Source organism: Petaurus breviceps, unplaced genomic scaffold, assembly GCF_028583685.1.
Source record: "Petaurus breviceps papuanus isolate PSGF00001 unplaced genomic scaffold, PetGlider_PUasm1.0 186, whole genome shotgun sequence".
Taxonomy (NCBI): Eukaryota; Metazoa; Chordata; class Mammalia; order Diprotodontia; family Petauridae; genus Petaurus; species Petaurus breviceps.
In genome coordinates, this window is record NW_027185798.1 from 47968863 (window position 1) to 47994713 (window position 25851).

A 25851-nucleotide genomic window follows, 5' to 3' on the forward strand; every position below is an offset into this window, starting at 1 on the left:
AAGTGCCAGGGGAAATAGGTGGGGTGGGTGTGTGTGTGGGGGCGGGGTTACAGACCAAGTCATGGAGGGAGGGCCAAGGAATCAAGAAAGGACTAATTTAGGGGGAGGGCCTCTGGGGAGCCAAGGGAGGGCTTTGGCTGAGGGAAGGCAAGGTGGAGAAGGCAGGAGGACACTCACCGGCAGGTCAGCCTGATTGATACCCAGCAGGAAGACAAGCTGGGCCAGGCCAAGGGCAGCAACCAGATTCCTGCGGATGCCATGCTGGTTAGAGCGCAGGGCCCGCAGGGAGGTGAGAAAGAGGAAGGTGAGGAGCAGGGCAGCCAGGGTCACGCCCAGGGCTGCATATGTCACTGTCTTCAGGGGCAGGATCTCCCCATTCTACAGGGCATGAGAGGACTGGTCAGGAGTGCCAGGAGGGCACAGGGCATTCACTCCTCTCTCCCATGGACCCTGTCTGTGCTTCCGTCTCATACCCCTCTCAATCCTCAACGCCCCCAGTCCCACAACTTTCTCTTTCCCCGCACTCCCACAAGTCCCACCTCCCGGCGGGACACGTCCATGAGCACCGCGAAGCTGGTCATGTGGTTACACTGGCAGCTGACGTGGCTCTCGTTCCTGAAGACTACCTCACAGCCCCGGGCTGACCAGCCGCCTGTGCCACTCACCCTGGGGGAAGGGAAGGGAAGAAGGGAAGCAAGACATCAAGTCTGAGGTCACCAAGGCATGGAGCTGGAGGTGGGGGACTGGTGTTCTGCCTTGCTCACATATCCAGTTTCCTGCAGTTCCATGGTGGAGTGTGTTTTCCTGACTAGGGGGCAGGGGGATAGAAGAGCACAGATCATGGGCCCTGCTCAGTGTGTGGCCCAGCCACCGAGTCCTTGCCACTGGTGGCCTAAGTGACCACAAAGGGAAGGGAAGGAGGCAGGGCAGGGGAAGCATGCAGGTCTCAGGCTCTGCTACAGAACATGCCACTCCTCGGCCTCAGCTCACAGAATAGAGTGATTCCAGAAGACACAGATGGGTTTTGAGCGCTCCTCAGTCTCCAGAAGCCGAAACTGCACTGTGACAGGCTTGTCCAGGGCCCTTGGCAGCTGCTCCTCATCGTCATGGACACTGATGCTCACCACGGGTGTGTTGATGACGGGACGCTTGGGGACCCTGGCATGGAAGGAGGTGACAGGGCCCCGGGGCCATTCAGGGGCCACACACACACACACACACACACCAACACACAACCCTACATGTCCCCTGCACACACTGGACAGGGGTGTTGGAGGGCCAGATAATGTAAGGAATGGACTTTGCTGCCCTTCAAGCACTATGTAAATGGCAGCCATAGGTACTGGCCCTGTTACAGCCATAACCCCCATGATTAGGACGGCCCCACCTGCCTGGGCTCCTGCCCCTCCCCCAGGACTGTGGGCAGCGAGCCACTGAGCTCACCGCAGGCTGCGCTTGTCAGGGTCGTAGTTGTGAGGCAGGAGCCCGGCCAGGGTGCGGTAGATGATGACGCTGGCCACCGCCTGGCCCTGGCTCAGCTCTGGGTGCCTCCTCTGCCGCCGCCCTGGCTCCTCTTGCTCCCGGGCCTCACCTGGCACCACTGGCCCACCTGCTGGGTGATGGTCTGAGGTAGACAACAGCAAGACTTTCAGCTTGAGGGCTTCCCCCAATAGGGTCCCCAACCCCTCAGGCCCTCTACCTTCGAACCCACATTTCCTAGGAGCTCATCCTCACCATACTAACCTTGACTTTCTGTTGGCTTAAAAACAGATTCGGGGAGGATGACAGTTGTCTCAAGGTCAGGAGGCCGCTCCCCCCGAAGTGCCTCATAGTGGGGCAGCTTAGCCCCAGCGAAGTTTCCCTTGTCCAGGCGCACAACAGAAATGACTAGGGGAAGGGGAGGACATGATAGGTCAGGTCCCTGTAGCCTTAAGGAGTGAACTATAGCCCGGAGAGTCTCTTTGATTCAAAATTATCTATTGTGGTTAGGACTAAGTTAGTTTCCCAGAAGGACTCTAGTCCTGATACTGCCAGGATACCCTTTCCACCTGCCCAGCACTCACATTCCTGGTCCCATGCCAACCCACTGGACCCTCATTTTTAATTGCTGAGTGGGCCAGCCTCAGTCTCCCCATCCCCACCTCCACCCTGGTCCCCCACAGGACCCTGTCCTGACCAATGTTGGGTGTGATGATGGTAAATGGGCTCAGGTAGGTGTGGCGCATATTCTGGGCAAGAGCACTGGCATAGGCTTCATAGTGGTGCAGCAACCAGGCTGTGCCACCCTCCGTCTGCTGAATCAGTTCCCAGTGACGCTTGTTGCCAACATCTAGAAGGGCGCTGCCAACCCTCAGCAGATTCTGTGAGAGAGAGGTGCAGAAGGAAACAGTCAGGCTGTGGAAGCCTAGTTCTCCTCACCACTCCCTGGTACAGCAGCAAAGGAAGGCCACTCTTGACCGTTCTTCCTTCCCTTGTCCCTAAGCCTGAACCTGGATTAACTCCTAGTGTGAAAGAGATTTTTTTCTCCCATCTGTGATGCACCTGCCTCTCTCCTTCTTCAAAGCTCAAGGTCATTTCCTCCAGGAAGTCTTTGCCTCTTTGAACAATCTACCCTAGCTATCTGCCACGAGCCCTAATCATATTTCTTCTGCTCTCTCCTTGCTCTGATCACACCATGTGCTTCTAGAGCGAGAGCTCCCAGCTCTGCACCTACCATGCTCAGGAGGAGACTCTGCCTTGGAGGGAGCCTCTCCTACCTTCAGATCTGCCTGGCTCATCCTAAGGCTACTCTCCCGTCTCCCCTCCAAGGTCTCCTCTGCTGAGTGCCCTGCCCCCACCTCTGTGAAGTGCACATCCTGGGTGGCAGCCAGTCCGAAGCCCCGCTGGACACTCTCGTGGGCCAGCAGCTTAGTGGCCAGCTGGTAGGCCACTTTGACATCACTGCCAAAGTAGCCAGCGGTGTGCTGTGTGGCATTTCGGAGCAACACAGCCAGTCGCTGGGATCGCCCGGCATCCAAGCCTGATTCATTCCTCTGCAGTCGTTCAGCCTGGGGACATGGACATGGAGGAATGAGGAACCAGAGGGAGGGGAAAATGAGAAGATGGAGAATATGATGAGAAATCCCAACACTGAGAGAGCACTTCACCCATGGCTCATGATGCCAGGTGAGGGAGGGGCTCCTGTGATCATTTTTCAAGTGAGGAAATGGGGTCAGGGTTTTGCTAAAGGCCTTGTCCAGGACCACAGGCTGGCATGTTATTTGTGATACCACATGGGCACGGCTTTCCTTTGGGTCTTTGACGACCAGAACTGAAATCTCCCTTCCTTCTCCCTGGGAAGTAAAGTGGGTCAGAAGGAAATGTGTGGTATGTGGGAGTTAATGAGGGTAGGAGTGATGTAAGACATTCTAGCCAAACCACCTCATGCCCATCAGACTGGCAAAGCTGAAGAAAAATGGGATAACCAACACTGGAGCTGCAGGTCACTGATACCTTCTCGGTGGAGCCGTGACCCAGGGATTTCACTGGATCCAGACCCCAAGAGGTCAAAGAAAGAGAAAAAGGACCCACAGATACAAAAATATTTACAGCAGCTCTGTTTGTGGTGAGCTGAAGGGATGCACATCGAGTGGGGCAATGGATAAACAAGGCATAGCCTTGAGTGTGATGTAGTATTATCATGCTGTAAGAAATGAGGAAAGGGATGGTTTCTGAGAAACCTGGGAAGACTTGTACGAAATGATGCAGAGAGAACCGAGCAGAACCAGCAGAACCACCTATACAGTAACAAGGACACCGTGAAGAACTCTGCCGGAATGTGCCAGGCATTATACTCAGCATTTCTTATAAATTTTATCTCATTTGATCCTTACAATGACCCTGGGAGGTGGGTATTGTTATTATCCCTATTTTACAGATGGGGAAACGGAGGGAAAGAGGTGAAGTGACTTGCCCAGGGTCACACTGCTAATAAGTAAGGCCGAATTTGCACTCAGGTCTTACTGACTCCAGGCCCAGCACTCTCTCCAATGTGCCATCCAGTTACCTCTATTCTCACTAATGCAGGAAATTTACTTGCTTTACTATTCATTTCTGAAATAGGGTTTGTTTTTCTTTCTTTGGGTGGGAAAAGAGAGGTGGTAGGGAGCAAATCTGGAAGTGAAAATTTAAAAAAAAAGAAATTACAACCAATATTTTCTACAAACTCTACTTCCCATATAGCATGACTTCCTTTGGAGCCAATGGCCAGGAAACCCTGGCTGGTGAGAAAGACTTTCCCTATGGCAGTTCCCTCTAAGGGTCATAGATCCAGAGTGGACCTCAGAGGTCATCTTATCCAACCCTCTCATATTAAAAAGGACCCCAGGAAGGGCTGGAAGCCTGGGAAGGCTGGGACTTCTCCAAATTCGTGCAAGTTGTAAGTGTCAGAGACACACTGTTGAGCCCAGGGTCTCTCTTCCCATGATGCGTCAGGGTCCACCTGCTCCCTGGACTCCCCCCCTTTCCAAGGTAGGTGGTGAGTGGGCCTCAGTGCAAAGTTACTTACAAAGCCCTTCAGCTCCGAGAAGGTGACTGAGGTGCAGTTGAAGAGGTCGGGGGGCAACCATCCTCGGTGTTCATCACAGTGCCGTACTGCTGTCCCTGGTGGGGAGCAGACAGGATGAGGGGCCGCAGTGCAGAGGTGAGGAGGAAAGAGGAAGAGGGAGCTCTCCTGAGACCCAGGCCCACTTGGTGCTACCCTCCAAGTGATCACGTGTGTATCCAAGCTCTCTCCCCTCTTCCTTGATCAAATCAATAGCCCTTTAAATGTCTGCAATACAGACAGTGTAGGGTGGTAGAAAGCATGCTACAAATGGATTTGGGAAAACCTGGGCTCAAATTCTGCCTTGGACACTTACTAGCTGGAAGATGTTGGGCCAGTTAGATAACTCCAAGCACTTATGCCCTAAAGCCTTGAGAAACTGGGATTTCCCCCTGGGCTGGTACAGGGAGTTCCCATCCTAGAAGCTCTTCCACTGAGGAAAGCACAGATGCTTTGGTTAAGTGTTTTACATAAATCCTCTCATCTACCTCTAGGGTAACAGCCTCTTCTTACCCCTTCCCTGAGGGGCAGGAGCAGGGCCTGGCTTGTGACTTCAGTGGAACAGTGATGTCCCAGTGAGGAAGCTCCCTCTACCCCTGGCAGGCAGGTACCTTGGCTGCCACCTCCTGTCTCAGAATTGCCTAGAGCACTGATTTGTGAATGGACTTGCCCGGGGTCACAAAGCCAACATGCACAAGAGGCAGAATCTGACCAGGCCTTCTGGCTCTGAGACTGGTTCTTCATCCAATCATCCTGCAGGGTCCATCCTTGGCTGAGCAGGACTCACACCCAGGACCATCCAATGCTGCCTGTACCCTCAGTCCTCTTTGTTAGGTAACATAAGCACACCCCAGGGAGAGGAGTGGGGTCAGCCGGCTCTGTGAATATGTGTTAGCTAACTGAGCTGTAGTAGCTTGTGGGACACAGTGCCAGGGAGCCAAGGATGGCGTGGGGAGCAGGACACCAGGTTCCCAGGCCCTGAACATCAGCAGCGGCCCCCCTGCAGATGCAGGAGCTTTCTGCCCTGGCCTCACCTATGGGGCAAGGGAAGTGACACCTGAACTCAGGTCAGAGAAGTCAGCAGACAGAAGGGCTTCTCCCTCCTCAGCATTCCTAGCATCAGGAAAACCTACCAAAGGAGCCTTTGGGGCATGGTGCTGCAGCGGGCAGCCCAAATCGGGTCCGAGGCCACCAAATGCCAGCTTCAATTGCCCTTGGACAGCTGTCATAATTCACTGCAATGGGACAAATAGGGTTAGTGGGGGTAGGGACAGGGCTATCACAGAAACGCTTCTCCATTCTCTTCTCCAGCAGATGTGTCAGAGGACAAAAGAAAAATTCCTTAAGAGTGGGCTCTTGATTATTTCCCTGAGAAGGGGATAGCAGACAGTGACTTGAGGTCTTCCCAGAAGGCCTACAAGTCCGGGGATGTGTTCAGCTCACTATACAGAGCTCTTGGCACACTGACCCTCCCAGGAGGAGGTTGCAAAGTCCAGTTTGGGGCCCCAGCTTCTCCCATAACCTGTACACCCACCTTCACAGCCATTGGCTGTCACCTCGGCAAAAGGGTTGTCACAGCGGTCACACTGGCGCCCAATGACTCCAGGTTTGCAAGGGCACTGACCATCCTCTGGATCACAGACTCGAGACAGAGAACCCGTGGGGTAACAATCACACAGGAGACAGGCAGGGCTGCCCAGTGGGCGGTAATGATTCTCCTAATGTGGGAAGAGCAGAATAAAGGGAGACGATGAGGGAAGCATCAGACACAACCACCTCTTTCCATTGTCCCGTTCTCCATGACCTGGTATGGACCTTCAGGGCAGAATCCTGGTCCATGAAGCACAAAGGTCATGCAATGGAAGTCCCTCTTATTTCCTCCCCTCTCCTTTTGCCTAACATTCCTCTCATCCTGAATTCTTCTGTGGCCTTAATGCAGTAGCTAAGGACCTGGGTGGTCAGTGAGTGGCCCTTTGGCAGGGGCAGGGAGCAGGACTCTTTGGGGGGGAGGGTCAGGCAGGTCTGCAGAATAGCCCTGACAGGCCAGCCAGTGTTAGTGACCTTGCAATGGCATTCTCCACTTGTCTTGTTACAGTCGGGGTCGAAGCCTTGGCTGACATCACAGTTGCATGGACCACACATGGGATGTCCCCACCAGCCTCGAGGGCACGGCTGGTCAATCCTGCAGAGAAAGGCCACCCACAGATATAAGGGGAAATCCTGTACCACTTACAGTGGAATGGCACAGTGGGAAAGAGTACTGGCTCAGCAATCAGATGACCTGGATTCAACCTGCCTCTGATACTTACTACCTTGTGTGACCTGAGTAAAGTCCTTTCCCCACCCTGGCCTCCAAGCTAAGGAGGAAGTTGTTCTAGGTGGTCTCTCCTCGCTCTAAATCCATAATTCTATCACACAGCAGGATACAGAGATTAAATATACAATGTGAAGTACACAGAGGCCTGGAATGCATTCCCTCCTCACCTCCAAGTCTGCAACTTTCTTTGAGGTTCAGCTCAAATGCCCCTCCCTCTCATCCCACATTTCCCATCCGTTGTCAACCCTGTCGTCTCTATCTTCAAACATCCCTCCACTCATGTGGCTGTTACCTAATTCAGGCTGGCCTGGACTACTGCAATAGCCTCCTAACTGGACTCCCTGTCTTGAAGATCTGACCAAAGCTTAGGTCCTGCCCCCTTCCCCCTAGGACCACAGGGGCTCCTTATGACTTCCAGGACCTAATACTGAGCCCTTATTTTGGCCTGCCCAGCTCTTCACAACCCAGGCCCTTCCTGCTCTTCTTTGCCAGCCCCTTGCACTCTGATGCGGCCACACACAATGCTAGTTGCCTGTCTGCACGCCTGGGACTTGGCCACCCCGTGCCTGAAAGGCCCTCCTCTTTCATTTCTGTCTTTTCATGGCCCTGCCCCCAGCACCTGCTCTGCTCTGTAGAGACCTTGGTTCCATGTCATTATTCACACATGGTCTCCCCCAAGACCAGTGAAGTGCCTTGAGGGCAGGGATGGCATTATTTTACTTTCTTTGTATCTCTAGAGCTTTAGTACCATGCCTGGTACAGTAAACAATTAACAAATCCTTGGTGGTTCCTTGATGAAGCTATTCCTTATCTCCCCTCTCTCCATTTGCTGAGCTCCTTGAATAATAACATCTAACATGATATATAATATCATATATAATTATTATAATTATATTAACTTATGTTTATTGTATTATTTATTATAATATATTCTATATTAATTATATTATGTAATATATATAATTTATAATAATACTAACACTTATAGTACTTTAAGGTTTGCAAAGCACTTTACACAAGTTGCTTGACCCTTATAACAACTCAGTGAAGTTGATGCTGTTATTATTATCCCCATCTGACAGTATTAAGACTGAAAAGGTTAAGTGACTTGCCCAAGGTCACACAGCTTTCTGAGTGATGAGGCAGAATTTGAACTTGGGTCCTCCTGACTCCAAGCTGAGTATTTTTCTCCACTGTGCCATGGGGCTGCCTCTACAGCAAGGACTCACATTTGTGTGTCTTTCCATCCCCAGCACTTAACAGTGTGTCTGGCACATTCTGAAAAGACCTGGTTTCCTTGGTGTCAGGAATCGCTGATGAAGACACTCCCTCTTACCAATGCAGACCTGTACCTGAGTGGTACCCAGGGTCCAAGTGCCAACATGTGACCAAGGCAGGTCCGGCACTGAGGCCTTCCTCCCTCTGAGGCTTCCTCTCTGTCCACTACACCAGGTGGACTCTGCCTCACACACAGTCAGATTATTAAATGCATGCATCTTAGGGCAAGGATAAGTTTCTTGCCCCCACATGGTCACTCATGTAGAAGAACTAGAAAGGACTTCTGAGGCCATCCGGCCCATCCCATCTCAACTGGAAATCCCCTCTACAACATTCTAGCCTCCCATAAAGACTGTCAACACCCTGAGCACAAACACCTCACCCTTGCCCCAACCCAAGGCCACATACCTGGTCTCACAGTATGGCCCAAAGTAGTTGTGGGGACACTCGCAGGTGTAGCCATGAGGGGCACTAGGCTTACGGGTACACACAGACTGGTGCTCGCAGGGGTTCAGGGTACAGACGTTGGCACAGCTATCACCGTAGTAACCTGAGGCCACAGACTAAGCCATCAGGGCTTAGTCCTCTTGGCCTCATCTCTCTTCTCACCCCTTCTTCCCCTAGCGTTCCACCCTCCTTCTCTCCATGGCCCCCAATACCCCACCACCACCCCCTGTTCAGTACCAGGATCACAGCTGCAGGAGTAGCTGTCCCAGTCATCACTGCAGTAGCTGTTAGTTGGGCAGGGGTTTGAGTCACAAGGATCAGGGAGGCTACAGCCCTGCTCGACATTGGCACGTTCTGCTCTGCTAGGGTCAAGGCTGCTGGCACCATCTGTGGTCTCACCCACTCGCACACCCTGTGGGCACAGGAGGCAGTATTCACATCCCTCAGAGAGGGGAAGGCCAGGTCGGGCAGGCCTCCAGGACAGAGGGCAGGCTCCATCTCCCTCCCCAGTGCTCACCTGCATGCAGCCCCGGAAACCCTGGGCCACAGTTCCACCAGGTCCCACTGCACCACCCACACTGACGTTGGTGAGGTGTAATCCGTGCAGCCGGGGACCCAGGTTGCCTTCTGCCTGTTGCTGCCCATAGTCAAATGACAGGACGGCATGGCCAGGCTCTCGGGCACCTCCACTCACTCCCAGCACAAGCTGCACATGGTGCCAGTCCCCATCGTTAGCTCTGCCTGGCTCTAGCTGAAGAGAGGATGTCTGGACACCAGTACCCTCCACACTCAGCATCACATGGCCCTCTCTCATCTGGGGCAGAGAGAGAACAGAAAAGATAAAACATCTGGGAACTGGTTTTATCTACTTTGCCCATTCTCAATTCTGCTGCTGCTGGTTGAAGTACCCACCCACCCCCTTCCAGTCAACTTACAGAAAGGGTACAGTGTTGTAATACATGTGCCAGCAGATGGCACTGTTGTTCACCCCAGAGAAGACAAGGGCCTTCCTAGGTCTCTATCCCATTTCTGATCCAAATGCTCAGTCCCAGTTTTTCCCCCAGGAATTGATCCCCTCTTCTCTATTCCTACCCAGTCCCAACTCCACCCTGAATGGCCACCTGCAGGGTGATGGTACTGTGCCCTCTGGTGATTCCCTGCAGCAGGATACCATCTGCTTGGCGTGTGCGGAACATGAGGCTGAGGTGCCAGGACTGGGAGATGGGAAGTGCCAAGCCATGCCAGGCCATCAGACTCCGACCCAGGAAGCGCTGAGGATTTGCCATCTCTGCAGAAGTCAAGGAAATGGGACAACGGGTGGAGAGTTTGGGGAAGAAATGGTTAAAGCAATCAGGGGAACTTTTCTGCCCTGGGGAAGTGGCTGTAGGGCACAGTTGTCCATGTGAGGCAGATCCCTGCCCTGCCCACTCACCCCCAATCCCAGCCCCACAACACTCTTCCCACCACACCCTGGGAGCCAAGCTCAGACCCGTAGCCTGACTGGGTCCATTGTCTCCTCTGCTGCCCACCCCAGGGCAGCTTCGCCCAGGCAAGCTTTTCCACCCCCAGACAGATTTACTCCATCTGAGACATCCCAGCTCCCAAGCTTGGAGGAGGAACAGGTCAGAGTGAGTGAAGCCTGCCCCATGCTGAGCCCTAGCTCGCTAGCTTACCCTGGGCACAGCTCTTGCCACCATAGCCCAGAGGGCACTCGCAGCTGAATGTATCCCACTGGTTGACACAGGTGCCTCCATTGTGGCAGGTGTTGCTGTCACATACATTCTTCTTGGCTGGGCACCCTGGAAGGGGAGAGGGCCTCAGGGTGGGCCTGGTGCCTGGGAAGCCCTTGGCTGAGCAGACAGTAGCTGGCCTTCCCCTCTGCTGCACTGAGGCAGTTGTTCCCCCCCAAGACCTCCCCACTCCTGTCCCCTCATACCGGGCACAGTGCCATTGTTGGCGATGAAGTCAGCCATGTCCACACGCCGGCTATCTACCTGCAGGTTTCGCATACAGCCCACAAAGTGGCGGGTGCGGATGGGAAAGCTCTCAGGCAGGTCAGGGACCCCTCCCAGCAGCAGGGGACCTGTTAGATCCAGGGACCTGATCCAGACATCACAGAAGGGTGTAAGTGAGGGAGAGGGAGGAAGCAGAATTCTTGAACCTCCCTAGGCCCTGACCTCTAGTTTGTCTGCGCTCAGGTTGCAGAAGGGATAATTGGCAGACCTTGGGCAGGGCTGGTAATGGGTGTGTCATAAAGATTCAGGATGAGCTGATAACATCCACAATTGGTCAGAACGCCCTGACCTGCACCCAGGCCCCTATAAATCCTTCACTATACCCTAACCTAATTCTTTTGTTCTTGTATTTCTTTCCTGCTCATCCCTCTGCCCTCACCCCATGCCTCCCACCTGAAGCTCAGCATGGCTGGCAGGGAAGAGGGGAAAATGGGAAAAATTTGCCCAGCCACCTGGCATCCAGCCCCTGCCTTCTACCCCTCTCACTTCTTGCTGCCAGCCTGGGTGCCCTGAGCAGCACAGGAATAATTTCCCAGGACGGCTCCAAAGCGCAGTGCCACGCCAGGGTCACAATCATCCACTGTCACCACGGCCACTTTCAGTTCAGAGGGGCCCTGTGGGAGTCCAGAGCGCCCCAGCAGTGGCTATGGAAGAGAAAGAGAAAAAGGGGTCAGCTTCAGGGTTGGGGAGCAACCTGGTATGGCCAGACACATCTGATTCCTTATCCATTCACTGTGTCCTCCCTGCAGCACCATCTAGGGGACGCTACAGGTGATGAGGACAGAGATGGCTGAAGGTGACAGGCACAGTCTGGCCAAACACCAATGCCCTGAGAGGAAGGAGCCCATTCAGAGTTAGAATTTATCTGAGTTTGCAAAGCATTTTATGTGTTTTATCTTACAACAAGTTTGTGAGATGGGTACTATTATTATCCTCACTTCACCAATGAAAAGAAGGAGGTTCAGGGGCTCATTGAAGCAGGATCTGAACTCAGGACTCCCTGACTCCCATACTCTCTCTACCCACTATGCAACCTAGCTGCCTCATTTCCCAGTAGCTCAGAAGAATACAGGGCCCTTGAAGGCAGCGACTATCCCTTGTGTTTTTGTCATTGTAACTTCATAGCTAAGCACCGCACCCATAGCACAAAACTTAGAGTTGGTTAAATTAAATGGCTGAGGTTTCACCTTATACCTTATACTTATATACTAGTGAAGCTGACAGGACAGGCTCATGAATACATTTCTGGGGGAGCTAGTGACTGGCTTGAACATTCTGGAAAGCAATTTGGAACCAGGCTAAGAAAGTAGCTAAACATCCAAGCTCTTTCACCCAAACATCCCATTGCTAGGTATTTCCCCCAAGGACAATAATGATAAAACATATGTTCTCAGCTCCACCAAACTATTCAGAGCATCGCTTTTTGAGGAAACATATCAGATGACCATCCACTAGGGAACCACTGGACAAAAAATGACGTACAAAGGTAACAGACTAGCACTAAGCCTAGGAAGAATTCAGGGACGCAGGGGAAGGCCTAGGATGTGAAGCAGTTGAGTCTATGGCACCCAGGAAAGACTATGCACAATGAGCACCACATAAACTCAACCATAGCCAACACTCGCTGTGTGCATATGTACAAAGACCAGCCCTGGCCTCACAGAAGAGCTGAATCTCTGCAAAGGAGGGGGCTGCAGGGTGGTGTATCATGTCTACAGACCATCAGGCCCAGCTCTGGTGTTGGCTGGTTTTCCTGAATGACTTCTTCCATTTTCTATTTATCTTTATTATAAGAGATGACTTTGGGAGTAAATGGAGGGAGGAAGGAAGTATTAAAAAATGAAAGTGATGTAAAAAAGAATATATCCGATAAAAATAAGATTCTGAAGGGTTCAGCCTTTGAACTCACTTGTCCATGAGTTCATGTGACACACATTTTTGTGTGTATTGCAGACCCTTATGGCAGTCTGGTGAAACCCACAGAGCTCTTCTGAGAATCATGTCTGCCACCCACATTCATGGACTGAACTGAAAATTATCCACAGACCCCAGATCTAGTCCAACCTTGTACATTCCCCCTTAAGTAGTTATTCAGTCTCCTCTTGGGAATACCTCGAAGGATGGGGAACCCACCACTTCCCAAAGAAGCACATTTTCCTTTGGGACAGCTCTCATTTATTTTGTTTGTTCAGAAGTGTAGAGAAATGCTGGTAAGGACATTCCCTCTTCCAAAGCAGATCAGCAGCTGTGCTGCAATAGATAATCAGAAGAAAATTGCCAATTGCCTGGAGTAACGGAGAAGTGATGGGACTTTCCCAGGGTCACACAGCTTATGTGGAAGACTCAGACACTGAAGCCATCTCTGCTGCTGAGGCAGCCAACACTCTGACTACTGTCATGCCACTTATTCCGGTGGCCAAAAGCCCTGTCAAACAAGGAGCTGACATCTGCTGCTCTGAAAGGACTACTCACTGGTCACAGTTTTGCCCCTGGGAACCAAGCACAACAAATCATATCCCCTTCCTCATGACAACCCTTCACATCTCTGAAAGCCATCATGACTCCCTTGAGGTTTCCCTGCTCCATTTCAAGAAGAGCCTGGTTTCCTGGGATAGTACCCTCCTCCTGAGAGTTGTCCAGACAAGCCTCACCTTATTGTAGTACTGCAGTTGGACAGTGTGCCACTGGCCATCACTGACCCCTCCAGGGATGAATGGAGACACAGTGGTTGTTGACTCCCCTGGGAAAAGGAAGACAAAATTAACTAGGGCCCTGTGGGACCTGCTGGTGAAGTAGGAGGGGCTAGGTAGGAAGGGATGCACTTTGGGATGATATGCTATCATCAGTAGATGTAAGCAAGGCCAAGTTTGAATGAGGCCTGGGATGAATGCATGGGGCTTGAGGAGACAGCAAGAGGCAAGGAAAGACAGACAAAGGTACGTGAGGGTCAGGGAGAATAGAGGGGGGCACACCTGCAGAGAATGTGAGTTGGACTTGCTCCTGAATCACTTCAAGGGCCACAAAGTCATGCTTTTCATTGAAGCGCCCATTGTACAGAAGAAGCCCATCCCTCTCCTTTGTGGCAAACCTGTTTGGGGGGTAGGGAGAGGGTAAGAAATATGTAAGATGTTGTAGAGAGTGAACCCTCAGGTAAGCTGGGGTGAGAGTAGGCAGACCTGCCCAGAGGACAGGTATATCCAAGTTATCAGGGCTGAGGACTATGGGAGCAGAAGCATAGGAAGGAGTGGGTTCATTCAAAGAACTAGGAGATAGCCCTCTTCCCCAAAGAAGGGCCTCCTCTCTTCTGGTGACTCCCTAGGGAAAACAGCCAACAGAAGCAGATTCATTATGAACTTGCACTAGGTGAAAACACAGGAGACTTGGATTCTAGGCTTAGCTCTGCCAGTGACTTGTTTGATAACCATGGTACATCCTGAGGTCCCAGATCAGACATGAGTAAAACAGGGATCCCACCAACCTCTCTGCCTATCTGAGAGGATTGTTGTGAGGATCAGATGTGAAAACTCATGGGAAACTAATGCAGAAAGTTATCAATCACGGTGGAAATGTTATAGAGAATTAATGTCCTACTATTCCAGGTCAGAACCAAGATCAAGAAATGTAAACAGCTCAACATTCATGGGTCAAAACAAGGAGTATTTTTTTTTTTTGCTTTTTGGAGGGCTATTGGGGTTAAGTAACTTGCCCAAGGTCACATGGCTAGTTTGTATGTGTGCGTGCGTGCGTGTGTGTGTGTGTGTGTGTGTGTGTGAGTGTCTAAGGCTGGATCCGAACTCAGGTCCTCCTGACTCCGGGGCCCATGCTCTACTCACTGTGCCACCTAGCCACCCCCTACAAGGAGTATTTTTAAAACTGCTTTTTGTAAATTCATGTTTTTATGTGTAATTATAGGTGCATTATAAATGCACAAGAGAGGCAGTGAAGAGTTGACCGTGAAGCCAGGGGAATTCGACTTAAAGCCCCCCTCTGACCCATCCTAGCAATGTGACCCTGAGGCAAGCCCTAACCACTCAAGAACTCTGGGCAACTCTCTAAGATAAGGAGCTTGTGGACGGAGTGTGGATGGAATTTCTCAGACCAATGAGATTACAAGTCCCCATTCTCCATTCTTATAAATATATATGCTTTTCATGTGGCCTAAGTCCTCTCTTCATGTTACATATTCACTTTGTGCTAAACCAAGTTCTATGTGTTACAGAAAAGGGTTACAGCTTCTGATGGACAAGGATAACATTAATAGTAATAGCTCCCACCCAAACAGCACCATGAATTGCTTTTACACTGGGCTTTACATAGATTCTCTCAGGTCCTCACAAGAGTCCTGAGAAAGAGACAGTACGATTATCTCCATTTTACAGATGAGGAAATTGAGTCCAAGAAGGTTAAATAAGTGATTTGTCCAAGGTCATACAGCTAGTTAATGTCAGAGGTGGGACATGAAAGCCCAGTACTCTATCCACCATGCCACACTGCCTCTCAAAAACAGTGGGGTGGCGCACAAGTTTTAAACTTGTGGATAAGTGTAAGGGGAAGTCAAACAATTTTCAAACACTGCCTGGGGTCTACAAATTCCTAGTTTAGACTCTCCTCTCAGTTCCTCCAATCCCTTTTCTCTGGGACTACCCCTCTCCCCATCATCACTCACGTGAGGGCTAGAGTGAAATGGAAGCGTTGCCGAAGGCCTCGGAGGGTGAGGAAGGATCGAGCTGGGAAGCTGCGTGTGGTCACTTGGCAGTAAGGTTTCTCATAGTCACCTGATGGGCAGTCACACTTGAAACCACCAACCAACAAGTTGACACAGGTGCCCCCATTCTTGCAGACTCCAGGAGCACATCGGCCTGAGCGGGCACTCACCTCACAGTGCTCTCCTGAGGAAATGAGAAAGAGAGATGAGCAGCAAGCTTGGCACCCATGGCGTCACAGCCCCTGACCCAAGGATAGCATCAGATGCACAGAAGGATACAAGGAAAAACTCAGTAAGACCTGGGCCTCAGTCCTTCTAACATCCTCCTCCCAACACCCCATGTTCCAAATCCCACTTACTTTCCAATACTCTATCTACACAATGTGCTCCATGACTTGTGGTGGCACCATTCTGCTATGTCTGACTCTCCCTTAACTTTCCCTCACCTCTCAAGTCCAACCATTTATCAAACCCTGACCACTCCACTTCTGGAACATCTCCTGAAGCCGTCACCTCCATCCTGTCTGCCACCATCCCAATTCAGTACTGCAATGATTTCCTACCAGGGGTCCAATTCAATCCAATCCAGCATCTGTTAAGCTCTTAGTATATGATGGTGATTGTGAAGACTGAAAGAAAATAGATTCTGGTCTCAAAGAGCTTAGAAGCCAAGCTAACAATGTCCACAGAGAAGTATGTACACCAGGCTTCCCTCACCTCTTCCCTGGACAACTCTAACAGGCTTCTCATTGGTTACCCTCCTTATGTCTCCCCATTGCAGCCCATCCTCCACTCATCTACCCCAGCGATCTTCCTAAAGTGTCAGTGTGACCATGTCACCATCTGACTGACCTAAACCCCAGTGGCTTCCTACTATTCTCCAAGTTCAAATACAAAATGTCGTTTGGTGATTTATTTAAATCCCTTCACATTCTGGCCCCTTCTACCTTCCAGGTTATAGTTTACTGCCCTCCAGCAACACTGGCCTGCTTGAAGCTCCTCACACATGATTTCCATATGTGTAGTCCCCCATGCCTGAAAGACTTTCCTTCCTTACCTCTGCTGCCTGGCTGCCCTCAAGGCTCACCTCAAATCCCACCTTCAGCCTTTGCCTTACCTGTCTCCCCAGTTCTACTGTACACCCTCTGAGATTACCACCCATTTCTGCTGTGTAAATCTTGTGTGCACAAAGTTCTTTGTGCATTTGCGGAGTTCTCCCATTCAAACTGTCAGCTCTTCTTGTGCAGAGACTGTTTTTTACATTCTTTGTATCCCTAGGGCTTGTCATAGTGCCTGTCTGAGCAAGGAAGAAACACTAACCAGGAGAACATGGAAAGGTTTGGCAGAGGAAGTGGCAGCTGAGATGGGTCTTGGAGGAAGCTAAGGATTCCCAATGAAGCAGCAGAGTGGGAAAGGAGGGCATCGGAGGCAGCACCTGGGACAACTCTGATCTGTTCCTTTGTGCCTGGCAGGAAGACTCCAGACAGCTAACAGTATAGGTAGATGGATGTGAAAGGGACTGAATGGCCTGACCCAAAGAGAAGTAAGCAACCTCCAAGATGAGTGGGGGGCAGCCCTCTAGCAGAGAGCCACAGGGTTTTGCACTCAATCCTGTACCATTGAATATGCTTTCTGAAGTCTTGGAAAAAAGCAGAGATAGCACTGTGACTAAGTCTGCAGATAACTCAAAGCTAGTCAGAATGGCTAGGATAGTAGATGGCAGGGTCAGGAGGAAAAAAAGATCCTAATAGGCTAGAATGTTGGATCAAATCTGATAAGGATGAAGACTAAACCCTGAATTTCTTTCTTTCTTTTTTTTTTTTTTTGGAGGGTAATTGGAGTTAAGTGATTCGCCCAAGGTTACACAGCTAGTTTTTGTGTTAAGTTTCTGAGGCTGGATTTGAACCCAGGACCTCCTGACTCCAGGGCTGGTGCTCTATTCACTGCGCCACCTAGCTGCCCCCTAAATCCTGAATTTCATACGTACAAGGAACTCTCCAGTGAGAAAATGTTCTCTGCCAATGTAGGCTGATATCTTCCCTTGCAACTTTCAGTCTGAAAGAGCTGCCTAGAGAAGAGGTATCTCACACTGTAGCCCAGAACACTAGAGGGAAGCCTACCCAGACTAACACATAACTAGGACATATTTAACAAAATAAATAAAAACAGAAAGTTAATGTGTCATTTTCTAAGTCAATATGCCCTGCCTCAGTGAACTTCTTTTCTATTTGAGTTTGACACCACTGGCCTAGAGCACTGGGAAGGTAAGTAACCCACCCTGGGTCCTAGGGTCCCATGTGCCAGAGGCAAGACTTCCTGGCTTCAAGGACAGTTCTTTACCCACTAAACCAGAGCTGTCAAACCTGCCACAAACAGCCAGCAAAACTCACCAGTCAGTGTCTAAACCAGATTAAAATATACCTAGGGAATGTTTAACAAAATAAATTAAAATACAATACAACACAGATATTGTAATCTATTTTTATTTCAATCTAACCTCACTGAACTATACCCCACTACTTCTCCTAAATCTAACAGGATGAGATTTAATAGGAAGCAGTTAGATACAAAAAATCAACTTCACAAATAAAAAAATATGAGGTGTAGCTAGTCAGGGGTTTGACTGAAAAAAGAAACTTGTGATTTCAGTGGATTACAAAGCCAGGAGAAATCACTCAAACCAGAAGACTGGATCCATTACAAGTCCATGTTTTCTAATCTCACCTGAGTCCTCACCACATCTGGGCCATCCTTCCCTCCTCAATTCCCACTCCCCATGGAGATGGTTCCAAACCTTCTCTTCTCTTTTCCTCAGGCTTCTACCTCCCCCTTCCTTGGACATCACAGTCATTCTCTCCTCCCTTTACTCATCTTTAATGAGTAGATAACCACTTCTCTACATGCACCCTTAATCCCATCTTCTATACAGATTGTCTTCCAAGTCATTTCCCCGACCCTTGAAATTCTCCAATCCTTCCCTATCCACTAGTTTCATTCCTACCACCAACAAACACATCATCTCCTTCATCCAGGAAAACTCTCACTAGACCCAGGCCTACCTCCCACCCCTTACCAAACACAGAGTACTCCATCACCTTCACAACCCTCTATCACCCCCCCCATATTTCTCCATCATGTCCATGATCCTCTTGACCCTACACACACACACGTGTGCACATATAAATGCACACACATATACAAACATACATGTGCACAGTGGAAAGAGTACTTGATTTGAAGAGTGGTAACTCTATGCCAATTTTCCAAACTTGAAAGAACTATATACATATATGTTACTATTGTTATTACTGTCCACTAGAGGCCATTACCGTTCTCTGTAACACAGAGAATCTGACTGATCTTATTTCATAGGTAAAATGAGGGAATTGTACTACATGTCCTCCAAGACCCCTTCTAGCTCCAGATTCTACAATTCTGTGGTCCATCCTCTCCCTACTCCCTCTTCCTTCAAATAAATGCTACACCATCCCCTCCCTGATTCTCTATGTCTCTACACTGCTCCCATACTCTCCATCATTCCCTATTATCTCAATTCTCCTTCCCCATAAATATATAGTACTCTATCTGCTCTCCTCCCCAGTGCTCCCTCCAAACCTCTCATGTTACTGGATAGTTTTACACACCAAATGCATTACATCTGGGAATTTAAACCCCATCACCACAGTTTACGTCTGTGCTAAGATTCAGAAGCCTAGGCCCACTACTCCCTAGGCCCTATGGCACTGGGCAGCAAGACTACCCAACGAAGGTTCTTTGGGCAGAAGCAAAGGATACTAGCTCAGTGTCTCCTGCCCCCCCCCAGTCGCCCCAGTTTCAGTCATTGTTGACAATAAGATCAGGGTCTCTCCCTGGGGGCAAGACACACACAGCTTCCCACTCAGATTAACTAGGAATAGCCAGAAGCCAGGGGAAGGGCATGGCACCCAACTATAATCTGAGTCTGTTTCCCAGACAGGGAGAATCAGGGAATTTACTATGGTTCTTCTGGGATCTGGAGTCAAGCCAGAGGCCCTTGTGGGGTCAGAGGAAGCTCTGGGGCTAGAGGCCTGAGAGGCCAGGGATGGACTGTTGATGGGGGACTACAGTTACCCCAGCTTTAAAAAAGCCATTAATATAATTAAAGTCTAGTAGAATCACAGGCCTAGTTCCGATCTCATATCCCTGATCCCTTTACTCATCCCACTCTATCCTCCTTCCTGTCTCTCCCCCACCACCAAACCAACCAATCCAACAGGCCCAGATTCTAGAGATGAGTTCTCAGATCCTGTGCTTGCTGGCCCACTTGTTATCATGGAAACTGTTGTCCTCCCACCCAAGCCCCTTCCTCTTCCTCCTCCTCCTCTCCTGGACAAAGACCATCCCTCCCCTTTCCTCATGTACTCCTTTCCCCCTCCCTCTTTTCTTCTTTACCTGCAGTAGAAAAGGAACTTAGCAAGCAAGATGGGACTGAAAAGACTGGTTAGGGAGACAGGAGGAATCTAAGTATGTGTCTGCTCCAGGGCCAGTGTTAATACACAGGCTCTACATCCCCACCTTGTCAGAGCTGCTTACCCCTACACTACTTCCCCATCCCCTCACTTGGGGGGATCCTTCCTGCTAGACATGACCCAAACAGAATAAGTAGGTGTGACCTGATGTGTATATGTGGGGAGGGGGAGCAGCAGGAACAAAGGGGCAGAGAAGCCCAGGAACTCTGGGGAGGAAGAGCTTGTTGGGGGGGAAAGGAAAGAGAGGAGCATGGTTTCCTCCTAACTGGGTTCCTTGACACCAGCCTTTCCTCACTGCAATCCATTCTCTACCCAGAAGCCAAATTGATATTCTAAGTCAATGCCCTTAGGATAAAAGACAAAGTCCTCTACTTGGGACTTAAGGTCCTTCACAATCTGGCCCTATCTCTCCTTCTAGTCACATCTGCCTGTCACACACACTCTCTAACACAAACTGAGGTTTGTTCCCATCCCATCTCCTCCTTCTGAATTCATTTTCTATATAGTTCACATTTGCTCATTTATATACATATTGTTTCCCTCAATTAGAATATAAACTCCTTAAAGACAGGGGCTGTTTCATTTTTTTTTTATCTCTGCATCCCCACAGTGCCTAGCACACAACAGGAATCTAACAAATGCAGGACCAATTGAACTGCTCTGAGAGTAAAGAGGAAGGCTGGTGGAAGAGGCGAGCAAAATGGAAGAGGAAAGAAGGTAGAATGTTGGCTGTTGTGAGGAAGAATTCTAGAGTGATTTACTAAAAAGAATGCTTGTAGGGATTTAAAAAGAGAAGAGGTAATCACTATGAGCCACTGGGTTCACTAAAAACCAGATATGACAAGTACAATTTTCTTATATGATGGGATTTAGAGATCACTGGAGTGCCACAGTCATTCAATAAGCATTCGTTAAGTGCCAACTATGTGCCAGGTACTGTACTAAGCACTGGGGAGACAAAGAAAGGCAAAAGAGGGTACCTGCTCTCCAGGAGCTCACAGTCTAATGGGAAACAATATGCTAACAACTGTGCACAAACAAGCTACAGGATATATTGGAAATAATCAACAAAGGAAAATCACTAGAATTAAGGGGAACTGGGAAAGGCTTCCTGTAAGAAGGCGGGATCTTAGCCTAAGCTGAAGGAAGCCAGGGAAGCCAGGGGACAGAAATGAGGAGGGAAGTGTTCCAGGCATGGCAGATGTCACCAAGAAAAATGACTGGAGCTGAGAGACGGAGTCTCATTTGAGGAACAGCCCGGAGACTAGCCTGTGTGACTAGACTGAAGTGACTGGGATGAAGAGTATGTGTTGGGGTATAAGCCTGTAAGACAACTGGAAATGTGAAGGAGGGCAGGTTATGACGGACTCTGAATGTCAAACATAGATTTTATACTTGATCTTGAGGTGACAGGGTCAAATCTGCACTTTGGACTGGAGGAGGGAGACTTATGGCAGGGGGAACAGCTCCTCCAACTGTCTAGGGATGACATGATGAGGGCCTGCAGCAGGCTGGGGGCAGCGTCAGAGGAGAGAAGGGGCTGTATGTGAGAAATCTTATGACAGCAAAATCGACAGACACTTAGCATTATCTGGATTTCAGCAAGGTACCTAACAAAAATCTCTCACAATGCTATTGTAGTCAAGATGAAGCAATAGGATTAGAAGACAAGATAACAAGAAGGATTAAAAACTTCGAAGTTACTCAACAAGAGAATGCCTGTTGTTTACTAATGAACTGATATCAACCCAGAGTAAGGTTCTGGTGGAGTACCACAGGCCTCAGTCCTTGGCCCAAGTCCAGCTGATGTCATAGTTCACATATATTATGCTTGTCAAATATGCTGATGACACAAAGCTAGAAAGAATTGATAAAGCATTAGATTACAGAATCTAGATCTAAAAATATCTCGATGAGCTAAGAACAGTGGGCTAAAGCTAATGATATGAAATTAATAGGGATAAACGTAAAGTCTTGTACTTAGGTTAAACAATCAATTGCATCCATCAATAGAGAGTGAAAATGTGGTGTGGTTACAATGCATGCCAAAAAGATTCCAGGATCCAGAAAAGAGGACAAATTCAGTAGGGGTCAGCAAGAGGATTTTTTTGGTCAAGACCTGTGATATCATATGTATAGTGAACTCCTGGTACAGAAACCTCTTCTATCAATATAAATCTCCAACTGTCTTGCAGCTTATAGCCATAGGAGAGTAGCCTGGGGCATTAAGAGGAGGAGGTTAGATGACTTGCCCAAGGTAACACCATCAGGATGTGTCCCAAGCCAAGACTTGAACCTATATCTTCATTACTCCAAACCTGGCTCTCTAGCTATTATGTCATGATGTCTCTCAGCAAGAGGATGTGAAGCCATAAATGCAAAAGCAGTCTTAGGTTTCATTAAAAGAGATCTAGTATCTGAAGTATGAAGGGGCTAGGCTAATTCCACTGTTTTCTGACTTAGTCAGACTACACACACAGCCCTGTCCTGAGCACAACATTCTAACAGCAGGATGGTAAGTCAGAGTATACCTGAGAAAGGGTGGCAAGGACAGTGAGAAGCCTCAAACTCAGGGCATATGAAGATAGTGCTTAATAAATTAATGCCTTTTCATTCATCTGCAGGTTCTAGGAATGTGAAAGGAGTTAGGATGGAAGAGATAGCTGTCTTCAAACACTTAAAGGGTTAATATATGGAAGAGGAATTGGGCTATTTTTGTTTTGGCCCTTGGGGCAAAACTTGGACCAGAACTAGGAAGCATTTTCTTTTTTTTTTGCCTTTTGGAGGGCAGCTGGGATTAAGTAATTTGTTTTTTGGTGTGTGTGTGGGTGTTAAGTGTCTGAGGCCAGAACCGAACTCAGGTCCTCCTGACTCTGGGGCCGGCACTTTACTCACTGCACCACCTAGCCACCCAGGAAGCATATTTCAACTCAATTAAGGAAAAGCTTCCTAGTAATTAGAGAAATCTAAAAGTGGAACGGGCTGCCTTTACAAACAGTGAGCTCCTCATTAATGAAGGTCTTCAAGAGGAGGCAGGATGACTTCTTGGGGCAGAGCGCAGGGATGCTTTGGTTAAGAGATTCCATGAGGTCTCTACAACTCTTCAGTCTAGGGAAGGAAGATGAACAGTAAATATGAGCCTGGGGAGAAGATAGTGAAAAGAACTATAATGTTGGGGTAGGGGAGAGTTTAAGGAATAAAGACCTGGTGCTTAAAGGGTACGATTCCCCATTCCCAATATCTCTATCTAGTTTTCAGGACCCAACGAAAATAATAGCTCCTCTATAAAGCCTTTAAATATTTACAGGCTTTTTACACAGAAGAAAAGAGTTAGGCTTGTAGGAATTGTCCTACACAGCTCCTTAGAGCAGGACTAGGATCAAGGAAGATCCTAGTGTTAGTTTCTAGGCAGCTAGTGGTAGATGTGTAGTGTATAAGGAAGGCAATGGACTTGGGAGCCAGGTGCATCGCCCTGGGCAAGTCACTTAATCTCTTTCAGCCTCAATTTCCCCACTTATAAAATGGGGATAACAATAAAATATAAAGTATAAAAGTAATGTTATATAAAACATTACATAATGGCTAGCTATTATTATTCATATTATTCATACAGATTCCAAGAATAATCTTCCTAAGATACAAACTTGACCGTATTACTTCCCTACTTAAAAATCCTTAGTGGCTCCCTAATGCTACAGATAAAATAAAAAGCCCTCAGTGACATTTAGATCCCTCCTTGGTCTGGCTCCAGTCAGCTTTTCAAGGTTAGTATTCTAGTACTCCGATGTATTCTAACCAAACTGTCCTTGACTATGTTCCCCCACTCCCAGAAGGCACTCCCTCTTTGACTTCACTGCTAAAATGTATTCCTTCAAAGTTCATCAGGTGCCACCTCCTCCACAGTCTCCCCTGATCTTGCCCCTATCCCCCATCCAAAAGCCCCCTCTTCCTTCCTTCAGTCTCCCTTGAGCATTTTGCCTGGCTCTCTCCTTTGGCCCTTTCACACCCTGCCTTGTACCCTATATACATCTCATTTCCCCCCAGAAACTCCCAGGGACTGTGCCATTTAAAAAATCAACAAGCATTTATTAAGCACTGACTAAATCTCTGTATCCTTGACATAGCAGTGCTTTGCTCACAGCAGGCATTTGCTGAACTGAATCACTAACTTAAGTATATAGAAGAATTTCCTAATAATTAGCATTGTCCAACAATAGAGTGAACTACCTCATAAAGTGGTAAACTCCACAGCACTACAAATGGAGGGCAATGCTGTGAGGAACAGATGACGGGACTTGAAGGCAGGAAGACTTCTGGATCCAGCCTAACAGTAGCTGTGTGACTTTGGGCAAGTCACTTTCCTTCTTGAGGCCCCAGAAAGGGTTGTATTCAATTACCTCTAAGGTCCCTCCCAGCTCAGATCTGTGTTGCCATGTTTACGAGAACTGGACAGCCAGCACTACTGTGGAGGGAAGGACCTTTGAAATTTGTTTCAACTCTGAGATTCTGTAAAGCTTTCTCTGATTCTCAATGAAACTGGAAAGATCAATTCTGCTTGCATCTGTGACCATTATCAGCACCTTACCAGCATCTCTGCTATAATAACTTATACTTGCAATTATAATCTTTTGTATTATCATTATTTGTATACATATCTTATTTTCCTTAGTGGGCTATATATATATATATATATATATATACCTTAAGGACAGGCATTCACTGAGTTTCACTATTTCTATCTAGTGTAGTGAACCTTACAAACAGCAGGCACTCAATAAAGGTGTTTCTGAACAAATGAATGAACCAGAGATCAGAAGAAAATCTGAATAATTTCTGATTCTGAGCTTTGGCATCTACCGGTCCTGGGCAGAAATTCAGGAAGGTGGCAACTAGTACAACAGACCAACAAGAAGCTGGCAGCTCTAGTCACAGATTCTCAGAATCTTAGGTCTGGAAAGGAGTCCAATTCAAACTCTCTAACACACCCAGCAAATGGACATTCACGGTTTTTCTGAAGAATTCCACCAGGACAGTGTAAGCTCCTGGTTTCTGTCTTTGTACTTCCTGCAACTGGCATGGTGCCTAACAAGCAGAGGACGCTTAATAAAGGTTTGCATGACTCCCTTGCCTCCCAAGGCATCTCATTCCACATGGGAGTGGCTTCAATGGTCAGGAAGGTTTTCTGAACATCAAACCTACATCAAATACATCAAACCTACATCAAACCATCTGTTTCTTTGCAACTTCCCTCATTACTTCTGGTTCTATCCTAGAGAACCAAGCAAATAAGTGTAATTCCTCTTCCAAATGACAGCCCTTCATAGTGAGGACAGATGCCATGTCCTCTCTGAGTCTTCCCCTTCCTAAGCTAAATATCTTCAGATCTTTCAGCTTATCCACATGGAACATGATTCCAGGGTCTACCCACCTCTAGAAATGCCAACTTATCAATATACCTCTTAGAATGAAGAGGCTGAGGCCTGAACACAATCCAGGACAGGGTTCAGAGGGGCCCTGGAAGCTGTGCCTTTCTTTTTGGAGGGCAATTGGGTTTAAGTAACTTGCCCAAGGTCACAGGGCTAGGTTTTTTGTTTGTGTGTGTTAAGTGTCTGAGGCCAGATCTGAACTCAGGTCCTCCTGACTCCAGGGCCAGCACTCTACTCACTGCGCCACCTAGCCTTTCTTAAGGCAGCTCATAACTACTTTAACTTTTTCAGCAGCCAAATCATATTGCTAACAGACATAGCTTTCATAACTACTATAATGCCCAGACTCCTTTCAGATATATACTATCTAGCCATGCGTTCTCTACTTTGTATTTCTATAGTTGGATTTCTGAACCCAAGGAGTAAGACTTTACATTTATCCCTATTAAATTTCATCTCATTATATTCAGCCCAATGCTCTAGTGAAGAATTCAGCCCAATGCTCTAATGAAGTCCTCAAACTTTTTGTTCTCAAGACTTTAAATTTTACTCTCAAAATTAAAAAAAAAAAAT

At 48.5% G+C, this 25851-nt stretch overlaps 1 protein-coding gene across 3 annotated transcripts in view; it reads right to left on the bottom strand.

The window, feature by feature from the left end:
* CELSR2 (cadherin EGF LAG seven-pass G-type receptor 2) overlaps positions 1–25851 on the bottom strand; it is a 52109-nt gene that overhangs the window by 6839 nt on the left and 19419 nt on the right. For 2 of the 3 annotated variants that reach the window (XM_069090454.1, XM_069090453.1), the window contains exons 3-23: positions 15306–15528; positions 13612–13727; positions 13291–13379; positions 11126–11283; positions 10561–10724; positions 10298–10423; positions 9746–9912; positions 9142–9438; positions 8862–9036; positions 8586–8727; positions 6644–6764; positions 6117–6300; positions 5716–5817; positions 4547–4641; positions 2838–3047; positions 2177–2360; positions 1744–1887; positions 1444–1624; positions 991–1158; positions 540–666; positions 178–378 (exon numbers count right to left, since the gene is read on the bottom strand). In XM_069090454.1, coding sequence (XP_068946555.1) covers positions 178–378; positions 540–666; positions 991–1158; positions 1444–1624; positions 1744–1887; positions 2177–2360; positions 2838–3047; positions 4547–4641; positions 5716–5817; positions 6117–6300; positions 6644–6764; positions 8586–8727; positions 8862–9036; positions 9142–9438; positions 9746–9912; positions 10298–10423; positions 10561–10724; positions 11126–11283; positions 13291–13379; positions 13612–13727; positions 15306–15528 — 3374 coding nt within the window. The remainder of the gene's footprint in view (positions 1–177; positions 379–539; positions 667–990; positions 1159–1443; positions 1625–1743; positions 1888–2176; positions 2361–2837; positions 3048–4546; positions 4642–5715; positions 5818–6116; positions 6301–6643; positions 6765–8585; positions 8728–8861; positions 9037–9141; positions 9439–9745; positions 9913–10297; positions 10424–10560; positions 10725–11125; positions 11284–13290; positions 13380–13611; positions 13728–15305; positions 15529–25851) is intronic. The other variant, XM_069090455.1, reaches the window with a different exon arrangement.